The sequence below is a fragment of the Callithrix jacchus genome, chromosome 19, assembly GCF_049354715.1.
Source record: "Callithrix jacchus isolate 240 chromosome 19, calJac240_pri, whole genome shotgun sequence".
Classification (NCBI taxonomy): domain Eukaryota; kingdom Metazoa; phylum Chordata; class Mammalia; order Primates; family Cebidae; genus Callithrix; species Callithrix jacchus.
Window position 1 is genome coordinate 41,580,500 of NC_133520.1, and position 18,489 is coordinate 41,598,988.

The 18,489-nt window shown below is 39.6% G+C and overlaps 1 protein-coding gene across 9 annotated transcripts in view; it reads right to left on the reverse strand.

Annotated features, from left to right (window-relative positions):
• The window catches only part of CATSPERE (catsper channel auxiliary subunit epsilon), a 147,614-nt gene that overhangs the window by 47,191 nt on the left and 81,934 nt on the right, over nt 1-18,489 (reverse strand). For all 9 annotated transcript variants that reach the window (XM_035280412.3, XM_035280413.3, XM_035280410.3 and 6 more), the window contains 3 exons: nt 10,766-11,208; nt 4,391-4,449; nt 2,660-2,735 (listed from right to left, as the gene is read on the reverse strand). In XM_035280412.3, coding sequence (XP_035136303.1) covers nt 2,660-2,735; nt 4,391-4,449; nt 10,766-11,208 — 578 coding nt within the window. The remainder of the gene's footprint in view (nt 1-2,659; nt 2,736-4,390; nt 4,450-10,765; nt 11,209-18,489) is intronic.

The window sequence follows — 18,489 nt, forward strand, 5'->3', positions numbered from 1 at the left end:
TACCCACTGCTGCAGGGTTGACACGAATTCCCCAGAACAGGACACCTAATTAGAGAGGTTCTGACATAAAGCCTAAATGAACACATTTCTTCTCAGTGCAGAGTTGGAGCAGGACAGCTCCTGCCTTAACCAAGAGTCAGACACAGCATATTTCTTCTAACCAGACAGGTTAACTGACCTGAGACCCTCAACACAAATGCTGGCAGGTAATGCATTGGACAAAGTCGTAGTTATCCCTCCCTGGAAAAATTCCTATTGGAGGGATTCACCAAGGCCCTCTGGGGGCTGCGTTTCCAGTTCTCAATGCATGGTTAAAGAGTGAGATGCAGGAGCTGCCAGTTCTATTTGCTGCTCTGCTGCAGGCTATGAAGACTAAATGACAAAGACATTTTAGTCACTGTAGGCTCCCATTCAAATAGCGCGGTCCAGGTCCATTTGGTCCAGCAGGCTTAGCAAGGGCCTAACTTCTTGCAGTGGGCTAAGTCTGTAGGCCGTGGTTTGTGTGTACACAGAGCTGGGTCCTATTTCTCTGTAATATTTATCTGGAAGGCTGATGGCTTGCTAAGTCATGAGTATGGGAGCACAAGGAAGGGAGCTTGTGGTTGAAGGCATACTTTGTAGTTGCATACAGGTTTTGATTGCCTTGGATGATTAGAGGACCTGCCTCCACAAGGCCACATTTTCCTGTTGCCTGAAAGGGCTACTGCATCTTTCTTCATTCTGTTTCAGTGGGTAGGTCAGGACAAAGTACCTGCAGCGGGCACAGGGGGGGACTAGATTTGACCTGTCCATCTTTGCGGGGCACCAGAGAGGAAACACAAGGAAGAAGCCGGTATATTAGATAATTGCTATGTAATAGGCATTGTTTTTAGTACTTTCTATGAAAATCTCATGTAATACTCTCAACAACCACATAAAATAGATGGTACATTCCCCCTTTTACAGATATGACAGCTGAGGCTCAGAGTCAGTAGCCCACCCAAGCCAGCAGGTAGTAGAGCACGGATCTGAACTCTGGTTAGATGAGCCTGCTTTTGTAATGTCTTGGCTGGGCAGGATAGAATGGACAGGGATCCCTAACAAATCTATAGATTAGAGAAGGGTGGAGGAAACCACGGTGTTTTGAGAGGGCATCATAAAGGAAGAGGGTAAAAGCAGTTAAAGATAGAAAATGCAGACTAGGCTAGGGCAGGGACTTGCTAGGTTGTGGTTTCTTACTTGCTATGTGGGGTAAGCTGGCACGTGGTAGGCAGACAGGGGAGCTGTAGTGTGCAACTGCAGGCAATTTCCCAGGGAAGCGGTGTGTGTGCAGTGCCGAAGGATGGATCATGTCTGCCTCAGTTCAAGGCTCCCTCTAAATGTATGGAACGTTGCCCTGGGAGGAACACAGGTTCCTCATGTCTGGGTTCTGACTGGGAGGGGCTAGGTCCTATTTGACTTTTATTCCCCATATATAACACAATGCCTGATACTGGTATATAATGGGTGCTCAATATATGTTTATTGAACGTTAGGCTGAGAAGTAATAAAGAGAGGAGACAAGTGTGAAACACAGACTCAAAAGAGGTGGAGTTGTTAAGAATTCGTGTTTAATTTCACAATAATGTAATGTAATATAATGTATAATAATAAGTTCAGTTACCTGAATACTCTGATGCTATTTCATTCTTCTCTGCCTTTTCCTGGAAATGTTTTGCATCTATCTGTTGGACTTCTACTTATCCATCACTAGCATTTTGTGTATCCCTTTCTTTTCACCTTTTCCCTCCCAGTCACAGGAAACTTCCTTAGTTTGCTTTCTTCTGGGCTATGTGGGAACTGTGCATACCTCGTTCTCTTAAGCTAGTTTGTATTTACCTCTAGGGAAGGTACTCTTTTTATCTTTGTAACTCCCATTACCCAGCACATAGGCTGAAACACAGAAGCAGAGTAGGCATACAATATACTTTTTTAAATGAATGATCTTTTTCATTTAAAAATATGAATAAATGATTTTTGAAGAAATAAATGGCTGTGACTGGCAGTCTTCTTTGACAAACCATATCCAACTTTTGTCATTCCCACTGATTTTCAGTTTTCCTGTACACAATTTTATATATCTTTATAACTTGAGAAACTAATACTTTTATATTTTTGTATCTATTTATATATCCCACTTTAGGTGATAAACTCACAGAGGGCAGAAATCTTCTGTCTTCAAGATGAAATGATGCTTTTTTTTTTTTTTTTTGGACGGAGTTTTGCTGTTGTTGCCCAGGCTGGAGTGCAATGGTGTGATCCTGACTCATTGCAACCTCTGCCTCCTGGGTTCAGGCAATTCTCCTGCCTCACCTCTGGAGTAGCTGGGATTATAGGCGTGTGCCACCACGCCTGGCTAATATTGTATTTTTAGTAGAGACAGGGTGTCTCCATGTTGGTCAGGCTGGTCTCGAACTCCTAACCTCTGGTGATTCACCCACCTTGGCCTCCCAAAGTGCTGGGATTACAGGCATGAGCCACCCCGCCTAGCCAAAATGATGCTGTCTTTACAGTGGAACATTACACAGAGTTGCTAAGTAATAGGAGAGTGGTGGTGTACAGAGGTATTATATGCATTTTGAGTTTACCACCTATACATTCTCGAAGTAAAATATTTGAGTCTTCAACCCATGTCACTCACCTTTTGGGGTACTGAACATGCTTTAGAATATTCACTAGGTCGAACTTGAATCATCACAAGCCCCGTATTGTTGTCTCTAGGAAAAACAATCCATGCAGGTTATTGAGAGATAGGCAGGACACTGTCTTTCTGTAGATTATATGCAAAGTCCCATGTGCACTGTGTGATTGAACTCCCACACAAATTTCTTGAGGCCTGGAGGATAGTGCTGGTGGTAACAGCTCTCTGCTTCTGCTAAGGCAGCTGTGTGTGGTGGTCATATTGTAAAGTGGCTCCCGTCTCATGGTATCCCATGTTTGGGCCCCCATTGGGTTAATGAGATGGGAAACAGAAATGAGCATCCGACCAGCATTTCAGCCACTCTATTTCATTAACATAGTCCCCGGAAATGTGGCTGTGCTGCTGACATCTTGACCTGCCTGAAGGTAGCAACTACTGTGTGAGTTCCTCCTCTGGCCCCTACACATTTTCCCCTCATATCGATAACACCTTTGGAGAAATGAAGAGTGAGTTGTCAAATTAGTTTTCTGAGCCACATTCAGCTGTGTACTGTAATCTGACTGGGATTGAAAGCTAGGTCAGATATAATGCCTTTCTCCACTATGAAGGGCACATGAATCATTTTGTGTTCAAGCAACATGTGCGGGCTAAAAACTAATAGAACATCTGAAAGTTTGATTTATACCTACACCTGTGAAGGTTGGTTTTTGTAAAAAAAAAAAACCCACAAAAAACAAAAAACAGAACTGGGGACAAGAAAACATAAAAAATTTCCTGGGCAATTTTATTTGTATTCTATAGCAATGTAAATCTTAGTAAATATCCAGAAGACAAAAAATATCCAAAGGAACCTACACCATTAGAAGCATAAAGAGGTAAGCTGGTGGATGAAAGGGAAAGGAATGAATTGCCCTCTCCTGGCTGCGGAGTCTAAAGCAGCATTTTCTCCCTGCTTTTCCTCTTCAGTCTCTATCACTGATATATATATTTCTGCTTTCTTTTCTTCATAGCACTTGCCAGTATTTGGAATTACTTATTTGATGACTTGCTGTTTTCCTACTGGAGAATGAGTTCGATGACATTAGAACTTCATCTTTCTTGTTTACCATGTATTTTTAAATACCTAGAAAGTGCTTGGCATAGAGTAGGTTGTCAAACTCAGCTGGAGTAGCACCAGACCAAAGAAAAATGGATTTTCCTAGGGAAAAATATGCAATTTTTCCAAGAAAAGACTTCCAGGCTGCAATAATAGCCATAGGGATGCCTTAACACAGAATTCCATGTTGGCTGTCTTCCTGCAGGTAGCCTAGCTGCAACCTTATGCAGGGGTCAAAGATGGCATTTTATCTGGCTCTACGCATAGTTAAAGAGTTTCTGTGATAGCAGAGTTCCTGTTTTTGCTAGTGATGGTAGGTAGATCCTTTGGATGAGAACTGGTGATAAAACATGTTTGAAAATTATTCAGTTAAGAAATAGCCCATTTTTTTGGCATCTTCATTTGGATGAATGAATGAGAACTTCAGATAGGTCATATTTTTTATTAAACTACGAAGAGTATTTTACATTTTTTACAGTTAAATATTAATTTTACATCTATCCAGCCATTGAAAGGAATTTGAAATTTGAATATTTAAAAGGATATGTGGCCATTTAAATGAAAGAATACCTACAAATCAATAACCTGAACAGGATATTTGATACTGAGAAAGTTCTTTTAAAAGTCATACTTACTGCATTCCGAAGTAATCATCTGTTCTCTCATAATTTATCTTCTGATAAAACGTTAGTACCTGAAAAAAAAAATTTAAAAATTTACATAAAGCAGGGGAATTGCGGGGGTGGGGGGTTGTGATCCCACTTTAGTGGCATATAGCTTTCCACATCTAGGCACACAAAATGTCTTCATTAGGGTACATAATAATGCTGATCACTTGTAAGTGATCAACAAGATTGAATGGTGGATAGATAGATGCATAGATACGTAATAAAGCAAGTATAATAAAATATTAGTCTACATAGTGGCTATAGAGGTGTTAAATGTAAAATTCTTTCAACTTTTCTATATGTTTGACATTTCCATAATAAAATGTTGCAAAATTGTGATATAAATTGAATTTACAGCCTTACCAAGAATCTCACATAAAAGTAATTCTACCTGATAGAAAGATTTCTATGTGCTTTTCAGGAGGCATATACTGAAATAGTCATTGTTACACTATTCAGAATAGCCCCGAAATAGAAACAAACCAATGTCATCAACAGTAAAATGGCTAAGGATCTCTTGTAGTACATTCATACAGAAGAACACAATAGATCAGTAGTATGAATGAATGACAGCTACAGAAAACAACGTGGACTTCCTTTGATTCTTTTCATCCTAGCCTCATTTATTTTTTATATTTGCAGCTCTTCTCTCTAACATTGACAACTCTGGCTCTTATTATTTACAATATATTTAATTATTTGATCAAATCTAGGCTATATACAAAGTAATATGATTGTTAACCCATGCTTCTGTGAAAAACAAATCTGTGAATCAGGAAGCAATGCTTAGAAACAGTTCCCTTGAATCTCACAGGGTCCAGCTACCACGTTTTCCAAAGTTGCTTAGGTTAGTTCAGTTCTTCTTTTTTTAAAATTATTAGACTTTAAGTTCTGGGGTACATGTGCAGAACATGCAGGTTTGTTACATGGCTATACACGTGCCATGGTGGTTTGCTACATCCAACAACCCATCATCTACATTAGCTATTTCTCCTAATGCTATCCCTCCCTTATCTCCCTACCTCCTGTTATCCCTCCCCTAGCCCCCCAGCCCCCAATAAGCCCTGGTTTGTGATATTCTCCTCCCTGTGTCCTTGTGTTCTCATTGTTCAGCACCCACTTATGAGTAAGAACATGTGGTGTTTGGTTTTCTGTTCTTGTGTCATTTTGCTGAGAATGATGGTTTCCAGCTTTATTCATGTTCCTGCAAAGGACATGAACTCATCCTTTTTCATGGCCACATAGTATTCCATAGTGTATATGTGCCACATTTTCTTTATCCAGTCTATCATTGGTCTTATTTATCATATTTTACTTTTTCCCTGTATTATCTTCCCCCACAGCAGACCAGCAATATCATATATCAAACAGCTATGTTTGTATCCTTGAAAATATACCTTTGGTATCTTTGTATCCTTGAAATATTTATAATGCCTTTTTGTTTGTTTATTTATGTGTATTGCTTGTGATCTTCATAAATATGACATTGATAGTGCTACGGTCTGAGTGTTTGTGTTCCCCTAAACTTTCGAAGTTAAACCCTAACCACCAATAGGATAGTATTAGGTGGTGGAGCCCTTTGGGAGGGGATTAGCTCATGAGGGCAGAACCTCCTGAATAGGATAAAAGAGGCCTCTTTTATTATTTTTTTAATTACATTTTAGGTTTTGGGGTACATGTGAAGAACATGCAAGATAGTTGCATAGGTAAACACGTGGCAGTGTGATTTGCTGCCTTCCTCCCCTTCACCTGTATCTGGCATTTCTCCCCATGCTATCTCTCCCCAACTCCCCACCCCCCACTGTCCCTCCCCTATTCCCCCCAACAAACCTCAGTGTGTAGTACTCCCCTCCCTGTGTCCTTGTGTTCTCATTGTTCAATACCCGCCTATGAGTAAGAACATGTGGTATTTCATTTTCTGTTCTTGTGTCAATTTGCTGAGAATGATGGTCTCCAGGTTCATCCATGTCCCTACAAAGGACACAAACTCATCGTTTTTGATGGCTGTGTAATATTCCATGGCGTATATGTGCCATATTTTCCCTGTCCAGTCTGTCATTGATGGGCATTTGGGTTGGTTCCAGGTCTTTGCTATTGTAAACAGTGCTGCAATGAACATTCGTGTGCATGTGTCCTTATAGTAGAACGGTTTATAGTCCTTTGGATATATACCCAGTAATGGGATTGCTGGGTCAAATGGAATTTCTATTTCTAAGGCCTTGAGGAATCACCCCACTGTCTTCCACAATGATTGAACTAATTTACACTCCCACCAACAGTGTAAAAGTGTTCCTTTTTCTCCACGTCCTCTCCAGCATCTGTTGTCTCCAGATTTTTAAATGATCACCATTCTAACTGGCGTGAGATGGTATCTCAATGTGGTTTTGATTTGCATTTCTCTAATGACCAGTGATGATGAGCATTTTTTCATATGTTTGTTGGCCTCATGTATGTCTTCTTTTGTAAAGTGTCTGTTCATATCCTTTGCCCACTTTTTTTTTTTTTGAGATGGAGTTTCGCTCTTGTTACCCAGGCTGGCACGATCTTGGCTCACTGCAACCTCTGCCTCCCAGGTTCAGGCAATTCTCCTGCCTCAGCCTCCCGAGTAGCTGGGATTACAGGCACGTGCCACCATGCTCAGCTAATTTTTTGTATTTTCAGTAGAGATGGGGTTTCACCATGTTGACCAGGATGGTCTCGATCTGTTGACCTCGTGATCCACCTGCCTCGGCCTCCCAAAGGCTGGGATTACAGGCGTGAGCCACCGCACTCAGCCCTCCTTTGCCCACTTTTAAATGGGCTTGTTTGTTTTTTTCTTGTGTATCTATTTTAGTTCTTTGTAAATTCTGGATATCAGCCCATTGTCAGATGGGTAAACTGCAAAAATTTTTTCCCATTCTGTTGGTTGCCGATTCACTCTAATGACTGTTTCTTTTGCTGTGCAGCAGCTGTGGAGTTTGATTAGGTCCCATTTGTCTGTTTTGGCTTTTGTTGCCAATGCTTTTGGTGTGTTGTTCATGAAGTCCTTGCCTACTCCTATGTCCTGGATAGTTTTGCCTAGATTTCCTTCTAGGGTTTTTATTGTGCCAGGTCTTATGTTTAAGTCTTTAATCCAACTGGAATTAATTTTAGTGTAAGGTGTTAGGAAGGGGTCCAGTTTCTGCTTTCTGCACATGGCTAGCCAGTTTTCCCAACACCATTTATTAAACAGGAAATTCTTTCCCCATTCCTTGTTTTTGTCAGGTTTGTCAAAGATCAGATGGTTGTAGATATGTTGTGTTGCCTCCAAAGCCTCTGTTCTGTTCCATTGGTCTATATCTCTTTTTTGGTACCAGTACCATGCTGTTTTGATTACTGTAGCCTTGTAATATAGTTTGAAGTCTGGTAGTGTGATGCTTCCTGCTGTATTTTTTGCTTAGAATTGACTTCACTATGCAGGCTCTCTTTTGGTTCCATATGAAGTTTAAGGTGGTGTTTTCCAGTTCTGTGAAGAAGGTCATTGGTAGCTTCATGGGAATAGCATTGAATCTGTAAGTTACTTTGGGCAGTATGGCCATTTTCACGATATTGATTCTTCCTAAACATGAACATGGAATGTTTCTCCATCTGTTTGTGTCCTCTCTTATTTCGTTGAGCAGTGGTTTGTAGTTCTCCTTGAAGAGGTCCCTTACATTCCTTGTTAGTTGTATTCCTAGGTATTTTATTCTCTTTGTAGCAATTGTGAATGGCAGTTCATTCTTGATTTGGCTCTCTTTAAGTCTGTTATTGGTGTATAGGAATGCTTGTGATTTTTGCACATTGATTTTGTATCCTGAGACTTTGCTGAAGTTGCTTATCAGTTTCAGGAGTTTTTGGGCTGAGACGATGAGGTCTTCTAGATATACAATCATGTCGTCTGCAAACAGAGACAATTTGGCTTCCACCTTTCCTATTTGAATACCCTTTATTTCTTTTCCTTGCCTGACTGCTCTGGCTAGAACTTCCAGTACTACATTGAATAGGAGTGGTGAGAGAGGGCATCCTTGTCTAGTGCCAGATTTCAAGGGCAATGCTTCCAGTTTTTGCCCATTCAGTATGATATTGGCTGTTGGTTTGTCATAAATAGCTTTTATTATTTTGAGATACGTTCCATCAATACCTAGTTTATTGAGGGTTTTTAGCATAAAAGGGCTATTGAATTTTGTTAAAGGCCTTCTCTGCATTGATTGAGATAATCATGTGGTTTTTGTTTTTGGTTCTGTTTATGTGGTGAATTACGTTTATAGACTTGTGTATGTTGAACCAGCCTTGCATCCCCGGGATGAATCCTATTTGATCATGGTGGATAAGCTTTTTGATGTGCTGTTGCAATCGGCTGGCCAGTATTTTATTGAAGCTTTTGCGTCTATGTTCATCGTGGATATTGGCCTGAAGTTTTCTTTTCTTGTTGAGTCTCTGCCGGGTTTTGGTATCAGGATGATGTTGGTGTCATAAAATGATTTGGGAAGGATTCCCAAAGAGGCCTCTTTTATAAGAGCACTAAGCGAGTGGCCTTGCCCCTTCTGCCATGTGAGGACATGGTGAAAAGACACTGTCTCTGAGGATAGGCCCTTACCAGAGACTGAGCCTGCTGGCACCTTCATCTTGGACTTCCCAGCCTCCAGGACTGTGAGAAAGTGAATATCTGTTGTTGTAAGTCATCTGGTTTGAGCTATTTTTGTTATGTAGCCCAAATGGACTAAGATAGATTTCAGATAGTTTCTTATAATTTTCATTCAACTCTGTGTTTTAAGGTCTATCCATGAGACTCCATATAAATCTAAATTCGTGTTGTTTCCAAATCTGTTTATGCCAGATTATATTATTATTTTAATTAAGTAATTCTATATAATATTATAGATTGATAAAATAAGTATCAAATGAAAGTAGAGTTACTGTTTCTTTGAGAACTAAGTTGATTTTTTTGAAAAATTTTGATAAAGCACGTAACTGAGGAGATTGCTGAATTAGAAAATAAGAGCAAAGTAATACTAAAAAAATGGAAAAACATTACAAAATTCTAGAGCTTCAGTTGCTTTGCCAGTGCCTTTAAGTATTTTTTTTTCCTTTATCTTAAAGAAACTGATACAGAAACTCAAAGACAATGCATTATGAGAAATGTTATACAAAAAAGGAGATGAGGAGCTATAATAAGTGGACCTGTTTTAAAGAAAAGGCTTTGGTCCTATATGTCAAAAGATTGTCTAATAAATGAATGTTCATTTAAATGAAACTGATATGTTTCACATATATTTAAGTTAAAGTAAAATGTCTCACATATATTTAAGTTAAAGTAAAATGTCTCACATAGATTGGTTTCATTTTGTATGATTCTCTGCTTTCACTCACTTTGGAATTGACTGACCACTTCTATTCAATTGTATCAGCTAGCAGACCCACTATTATATGTGCTTAAGGAAGCTGAGCCTAGAAAGGGAAGGTGGGAAACAGACACTGCCACTTGGGTTACACAGTTTTCAAGAAGAAATTAAAGTAACTTGTGAAATGCTCACATTATGATATTAATTGGAAATACACTCTACAACATCATATACACAGTATATTTATACCTATTATGACATTATTTTCAAAGATGGCTGTAATAATTCTTCCCATTCCCATATGTATGTCTCTTTACAGTGTAACTTGCTATTTCTCCATAAGAGGTAGAGTTTATGTCCCCATCCTATGAGTCAAGGATATATGGCGTAGCCTAGGTTCTGCTCTCACTGTCTTGGAACGCTGCCCTGAGACTGCCATGGAAGAAGCCAGGTCTAGCCTGGAGGATAACATTAAACCTGGCTTATCTGGCACAGTCAAGTGTTCCAGCTGAGGCCCCTTAGATTGATGAGGCAATCTTAGGTCATCTAGTTGCAGATGAATTACTGGATGCCTATACCACATCAATGAGCCCAGGTAAAACCAGCAGAACTGCACAGCTACTCAGAGCCCAAACGGAATTGACTCATAGAATTGGTTCTTGTTTAAAGCAATTCGGTTTTCAGGTGATTTGTTACACTACAATAGATAACAGAAGTCCACAGGAAAAAAAAGTCCATACATTAAAAAAAAGTGAAGAATACAATCGACAATCAATGAGTTTTGAGGGAATGTGTTAGTAGTTTTTAGGTGGCAAAGAGGGCTTGGATATTGAAAGCAAAAATAATGGCTTGCGAATTAATGGCTTATCATGTTATTAAAAACTCAGCCATTCCTGGACATTTTCCCAGCTGAGCCTAGAAGGGAAATCCATTGATAAAAATGTTAATATTATACTTTTATACTTATTAAAACCAAATAAAGAAATTAAAAATATTAACTTACCACAGTTTTGGTGCAGTATCCAAACGCAGCTTCAAAGGAAATGTTACGTCTCACTTCTAATATTTTTGGGCCATAGGATTCCATAATAACATACAGGCCATTATTTTCTGGATAGACTAGTTGAGTCCAAATTGTCAGAGTCTCTCCCTTGTCCAAAAAGTAAAAAACACGAGCAATATTATTATGAAATGCCATGTATGGGCATTTCTCTTTGGTCTTGAAAGCTACACTTTTTGATTCCAGACCTAAGGGATAGTCCTGTATTTGTATCGTGCCATTGTCAAGAGCATACAGGAGATATGTATGACCAGATGTATTCAAGAAAATGAATGCTTTTGTTGCGTTGCTTGTCCATAAATGTAGCTTTACTGTATCTCCAATATAAATCTTGGAATAAAATATTATATTATTTTCCATTTTTACCAAAATATTTCCATAGTAATCTAGAAAAAGGAGAAAAGTTTATGTTAGTCTAAGTAACCATAAATCATGCTGTTTTAGTTAAGTGTACTTTTAACCAAAGTAATTTGTTTTACAATGAATATTTACATCCTTTGAGAAAGTTAGAATGTGCAGGTGTGAACCCCTAACTTTACACTATATTGGGGAGCTTCCCTCCCACTTCATTGTAGAGTCTTCAGTTTTCTTCTTGAATACCATATCACTTTTTATATCACATCATTTAGCATAAAAAGGAGCTGGAATTCCTGTATTAAGTAATAATGAGGATGAGCATGGCAGGAATGGTGTTATTAGGAATTCTGCATTGTGTTGTGGATTGAATTATGTCCCCCTCAAATTCTTGTGTTGAAGCCCTAACCTCCAATGAGACTGTGTTTGGAGATAGGGCCTTTCAGGAGGTAATTAAGGTAAAATGGGCTAAGAGGCAGGGGGTCCCAGTCCAGTAGAACTGGTGCTGTTGTAAGAAGAGGAAGAGATGCCAGGGGTCCCTCTGGGCACACAGAGAAGAAAGGCCACTGGAGGACACAGCAAGAAGGTAACCATCTCCAAGCCAGGAATAGAGGCCTCATCAGAAACCAATCTTGACAGTACCTTGATCTTGGACTCCTAGCCTTTAGAAATAAGATAAAAATCTAAATTTCTGTTGTTTGAGCTGCCCAGTGGGATTTTGTTATGACATCCCTAGCAGGCTAATATTGCTGGGATGAAGACATGGAGGTCAGCGGGGGTGAGAGTGGTATAAAATATAGCCTACTTCTGCAGGTTCATTCAAAGTCATCAACTTTCTCCATGTAATATTCTGCCTAAGTCACAGTAGGTCATAGAAGGTAACTACGTTAATCTCTTTAGTTCTGTTGCTCTGTCTGTAAAATGACCAGTTGGACTAGCTGATTTCATAGCTTTCTTTCAAGAATTGACATTTTCTGTGTACAGCCTCTAGGAATAACCTTTCTTTAATTGTCAAAAGACCGCACTGGGAGAGGACTGGCTAGAAGGAAGAAGGGAAATTCATAGCGTCAGGGAGGTTCAGGTTGTTTTGTGTTTATGCATCTTACATTTGGAATCAGAATAAATCAGTAACATTTTTACAAATTACCATAAATTACATTCTACTTAAACTTACCTAATCAGAAATAAGTGCAGTAGATCATGAGATGGAAGGGGAGAAATGTGAATGGATGATATAATAACATGTATTTTTATGCTGAATGAAAAAGTAATTGCAGGATGCATACAGTATAATGATATATAACATTTAAAAGCTCATGAAACAATACGTTGTTTTCGGATTATATATAATGTCCCAATTGCTTCATGATACGGTCTCTCTGCCCTTTAGCCAGGTCTGTCTCTTGCCATTCTTGGCCTTACACTGTGTTATCTAGTCAGGCTGACCTCATTTCAGTCCCCCAAACTTGCCATGTTCTTTCCTACCTCCACATCTTTGCACGTGCTGTATTCTCAGCTTGAAATGCTACCTTAATCCCCCATCCTAAGCAGTGAAATCCTTTTTCTAACATCTATACTCTCTCCCTAGTTTTCAGTTCAGAAGTCGTTTCCTCCACGTGTAGTTTTCTGATCCCATACACCTGGACTGATGTTCACAATATTTGATTTCATAGCGCCTTCTGTTTTCTGATCACACTGCTGACGACAAACAGTATACATGATCCTTGCATTAAATATGAAGTTAAAATGAGAATTATGAATGATTTAAAAGATAATGACAATAAGAACATTATATGGAAAATCTCATGGGATGCAGCTAAAGCCACGTGAAGTTTTCTTCATTCATAGCCTTTTGCTTGTGCGTAGTTCTAAATGCTTAGAAAACAAGAAAGACTAAAAATAAATGAACTATTTAATTTGGTAAGCATAACTAATTACAAAAAGAAAGCAGAAGTTAAGAATCAATAATGACAAAAGTAGAAATCAAGAAATTAAATAAAAAAGAAAGTAGATAAATTAAGAATTCTTTTTAAAAGGAAAAGAAAACCAAAACAAAACCTAAGAAAACAGAAAATGTCTAGCAAGCCTAACTAACAAGGGGGTGGGGCACAAACAATCCTATAAGTAAGGAAGAGAATATAATTACAGGTACATAAGAAATTTAAAAGTTAAAATAGGATACTTTTACCAATAAATTAGAAAATCTAGATAAAAATGAATGATTTCCTAGAAAGATACAAACTTCTAAAATTGACTCAAGAATAGATCAATTAGAGAAAAGAAAAATAATGAAGAGATACAACATTCCTAGTTGGGAAGACAAGTTTTGCAAACATCTATTCAACAAGTTTACCGAATGCCCACTATGGGGCTCTACTGTTCTAGGTTCTTGGGGGGAATACATTCGTGAAAAAACAGACATTTTCTTCTATTGTGTAGCTTACAATTCCAGCAGAGAAGGCTGCCAAGAAACATGAAAATAAATTATTTAGTAGGTAGGTAATTAAGGATATAGTGATAAAAAAATATAGAGCTAGAACAAATAGATTAGTGGAACAGAATCGCCTAGGTAACAGTCTGGCTAATGTGAGGAATGAGTACATAATAAAGGGAGCGGTTCAGATCAGTGGGAGAGGTTTGCTTCATAAAAGAATGGTTTGACGGCAACATCAGCTTTCACTGGAAAAAATAAAATTAGATTCCTAACACTTGTGGAATATCAAAACATAAAAATCAGAATTATACAAATGAAAATATATAATGTTTTTAGAATTGAAAAGACCTTTCATATTACAGCATTACATCAGAAGTTACAAGTTAAAATATGGCAAATTTGACCATATAAAAATACAAACTCTAAATATCAGACTCCATCCAACAAGGTACAGGAAGTTATGCACTAGAAAAAATATTTGCAATACATGAGATAAAGAACATATCGATATAGATAAACCCAATGCAAAAATGTCCAAACAGTATGAATAGAAATTAACAGAAAAGGAGGAGTTGTGGGCAAGATGGCAGAATACGAACAGCCCTAGTCTGCAGCTGTCAGCGAGATCAACGCAGAGGGTAGGTGAATTCTGCATTTCCAACTGAGGTACCTAGCTTATTTCACTGGGACTGGTTGGACAGTGGGTGCAGCCCAGGGAGGATGAGCTGAAGCAGGGTGGGGCATTGCCTCACCTGGGAAGTGCAAGGGGTTGGGGAACTCCTTCCCCTAGCCAAGGGAAGCCGTGAGGGACTGTGCCATAAGGAATGGTGCATTCTGGCCTAGATACTATGTTTTTCCTGTGGTCTTTGCAACCCATAGACCAGGAGACTCCCTCAGGTGCCTATACCACCAGGGCCCTGGGTTTCAAGCACAAAATTGGGCAGCTGATTGGGCAGACAGCTGCAGGAGTTTTTTTTTTTTTTTGCCTACCCCAGTGGTGCCTGGAATGCCAGAGAGACAGAACCATTCACTCCCCTGGAAAGAGGGCTGAAGCCAGGGAGCCAAGTAGTCTAGCTCAGAGGATCCCACCCTCACGGAGCCCAGCAAGCCAAGATCCACTGGCTTGAAATTCTTGCTGCCAGCACGGTAGTCTGAAGTTGACCTGGAATGCTCAAGGTGGGTGGGTGGAGGGGCATCCACCATTATTGAGGCTTGCGTAGGGGATTTTCCCCTCACAGTGGAAACAAAGGTGCCTGGAAGTTCAAACTGAGCAGAACCCACTGCAGCTTGGCAAAGCCGCTGGAGCCAGACTGCCTCTCTAGATTCCTCCTCTCTGGGAAGGGAATCTCTGAAAGAAAGGCAGCAGCCCCAGGGGCTTATAGATCAAATTCTGATCTCCCTGGGGCAGAGCACCTGGGGAAAGAGGTGGCTGTGGGTGAAGCTTCAGCAGACTTAAATGTTCCTGCCTACTGGCTCTGAAGAGAGCAGCAGATCTCCAAGCACAGCACTCAAGCCCTGCTAAGGGACAGACTGCCTCCTGAATTGGGTCCCTGACCCCCAGGACTGCTGACTGGGAGACACCTCCCAACAGGGGTCTACAGACATCTCATATAGGAGAGCTCCAGCTGGTATCTGGCAGGTGCCCTTCCGCGACAAAGCTTCCAGAGGAAGGAACAGGAAGCAATCTTTGCTGTTCTGCAGCCTCTGCTGGTGATACTCAGGCAAACGGGGTCTGGTGTGGACTCCCAGCAAACTCCAGCAGACCTGCAGCACAGGGGACTGACTGTTAGAAGGAAAACTAACAAACAGAAAGAAATAGCATCAACATCAACTACAAGGGCGTCTACACAGAAACCCCACCTGAAGGTCACAAATATCAAAGACTAAAGGTAGATAAAGCTATGAAGATGAGGAAAAACCAGCACAAAAAGGCTGAAAATTTAAAAAACCAGAATGCCTCTTCTCCTCCAAAGGATCGCAACCCCTTTCCAGCAAGGGAGCAAAACTGGACAAAGAATGAGTTTGACAAATTGACATAAGTAGGCTTCAGAAGGTGGGTAATAAACTCCTCCAAGCTAAAGGAGCATGTTCTAACCCAATGCAAGGAAGCTAAGAACCTTGAGAGAAAGTTAGAGGAATTACTAACTAGAATAATCAGTTTAGAGAACATAAGTGACTTGAAGGAGCTGAAAAACACAGCATGAGAACTTTGTGAAGCATACAAGTGTCATAGCCAAATCAATGAAGTGAAAGAAAGGATATCAGAGACTGGAGATCGCTTAATAAAATAACGCATGAACAGAAGATGAGAGAAGAAAAGAATGAAAAGGGGCAAACAAAGCCTCCACGATATATAGGACTATGCGCAAAGACCAAGTCTACATTTAATTGGTGTACCTGAAAGTGATAGAGAGAATGGTACTAAGCTGGAAAACACTCTTCAGGGTATTTATGCAGGAGAACTTCCCCAACCCAACAAGACAGGCTAACATTCCAATTCAGGAAATACAGAGAACACCGCAAAGATACTCCTCAGGAAGAGCAACCCCAAGACACATAATCATCAGATTCACCAAGGTTGAAATGAAGGAAAAAACATTAAGGGCAGCCAGAGAGAAAGGCAGGGTTCCCTTCACAAAGGGAATGCAAGCCTGGTTTAACATACGCAAAACAATAAATGTAATCCATCACATAAGCAGAACCAATGACAAAAACCACACAATTATCTCAATAGGTGCAGAAAAGGCCTTCGATAAAATTCAACACCCCTTCATGCTAAAAACTCTCAATAAACTAGGTGCTGATCTCAAAATAATAAGAGCTATTTATGATAAACCTCAGTCAATATTATACTGAATGGGCAAAAGCTGGAAGCATTCCCTTTGAAAACTGGCACAAAACAAGGATACCCTCTCTGACGACTCCTATTCAACATAGTACTGGAAGTTCTGGCCAGGGCAATCAGGCAAGAGAAAGAAATAAAGGGGATTCAAATAGGACATCAAATTATCTGTTTTCAGATGATGTGATTGCATATTTAGAAAATCCCATTGTCTCAACCCCAAATCTCCTTAAGCTGATAAGCAACTTCAGCAAAGTTTCAGGATACAAAATCAATGTGCAAAAATCACAAGCATTCCTATACTCCAATAATGGCCAAATCATTAGTGAACTCCCATTCACAATTGTGACAAAGAGAATAAAGTACCTAGCAATACAACTTACAAGGGATGTGAAGGACCTCTTCAATATCTACAAACCACTGCTCAATAAAATAAGAGAGGACGCAAATTGAAAAACATTGCATGCTCATGGATAGGAAGAATTAATATTGTGAAAATGGCCATACTGCCCAAAGTAATTTATAAATTCAATGCTATCCCCATCAAGCTACCAGTGACTTTCTTCACAGAATTAGAAAAAACTAATTTAAATTTCATATGGAACCAAAAAAGAGCCTGTATAGCCAAGACAATCCTAAGCAAAAAGAACAAAGCTGGAGGTATAATGCTACCTGATTTCAAATTATACTACAAGGCTACAGTAAACAAAACAGCATGGTACTGGTACCAAAACAGTTATATAGACCGATGCAACAGAGCAGAGGCCTCAGAAATAATGCCACATATCTACTACCATCTGATCTTCAAGAAACCTGACAAAAACAAGCAATGGGGAAAGCTTTCCTTATTTATTAAATGATACTGGGAAAAGTGACTAGCCCTATTCAGAAAACAGAAACTGGACCCCTTCCTTACATCTCATACAAAAGTTAACTCAAGATGGATTAAAGACTTAAATGGAAGACCTAAAAACCACAAAAACCCTAGAAGAAAACCTAAGCAATATCATTCAGGACATAGGCATGGGCAAAGACTTCATGACTAAAACACCCAAGGTAATGGCAACAAAAGCCAAAGTTGACAAATGGGATCTAATTAAACTAAAGACCTTCTGCATAGCAAAAGAAATATCATCAGAATAAACAGGGAACTTACAGAATTGGAGAAAATTTTCATGATGTATTCATCTGACAAAGGGCTAATATCCAGAATCTACAAAGAACTAAAACAGATTTACAAGAAAAAAATAACCCAATCAAAAAGTGGGCAAAGAATATGAACAGACACTTCTCAAAAGAAGATATTTATGCCACCAGCAAACATATAAAAAAAAGCTCATCATCACTGGTCATTAGAGAAATGCAAATCGAAACCATAATGAGATATCATCTCACTCCAGTTAGAATGGCGATCATTAAAAAGTCAGGAGACAACAGATGCTGGAGAGGATGTGGAGAAAGAGGAACACTTTTCCACTGTTGGTGGCAGTGTAAATTAGTTCAACCATTGTGGAAGACAGTGTGGCAATTCCTCAAGGATCTGGAACCAGAAATGCCATTTGACTCAGCAGTCCCACTACTGGGGATATACCCGAAGGATTATAAATCATTCTACTATGAAGACACATGCACATGTATGTTTATTGCAGCACTATTCACAATAGCAAAGACTTGGAACCAGCTCAAATGCCCATCAATGATAGACTGGATAAAGAAAATGTGGCATGTATACACCATGGAATACTATGCAGCCACAAAAAAGGATGAGTTCATGTCCTTCGCAGGGACATAGATGAAGCTGGAAACCTTAATTCTCAGCAAACTGACACAGGAACAGAAAACCAAACAGTGCATGTTCTCACTCATAAGTGGGAATTGAACGATGAGAACCCATGGGCACAAGGAGAGGAACATCAGACACCAGGGCCTGTCAGGGTGTCGGGGGCTAGGGGAGGGATAGCATTTAGAGAAATACCTAATGTAGATGATGGGTTGATGGGTGTAGCAAACCACCATGGCACGTGTATACCTATGTAA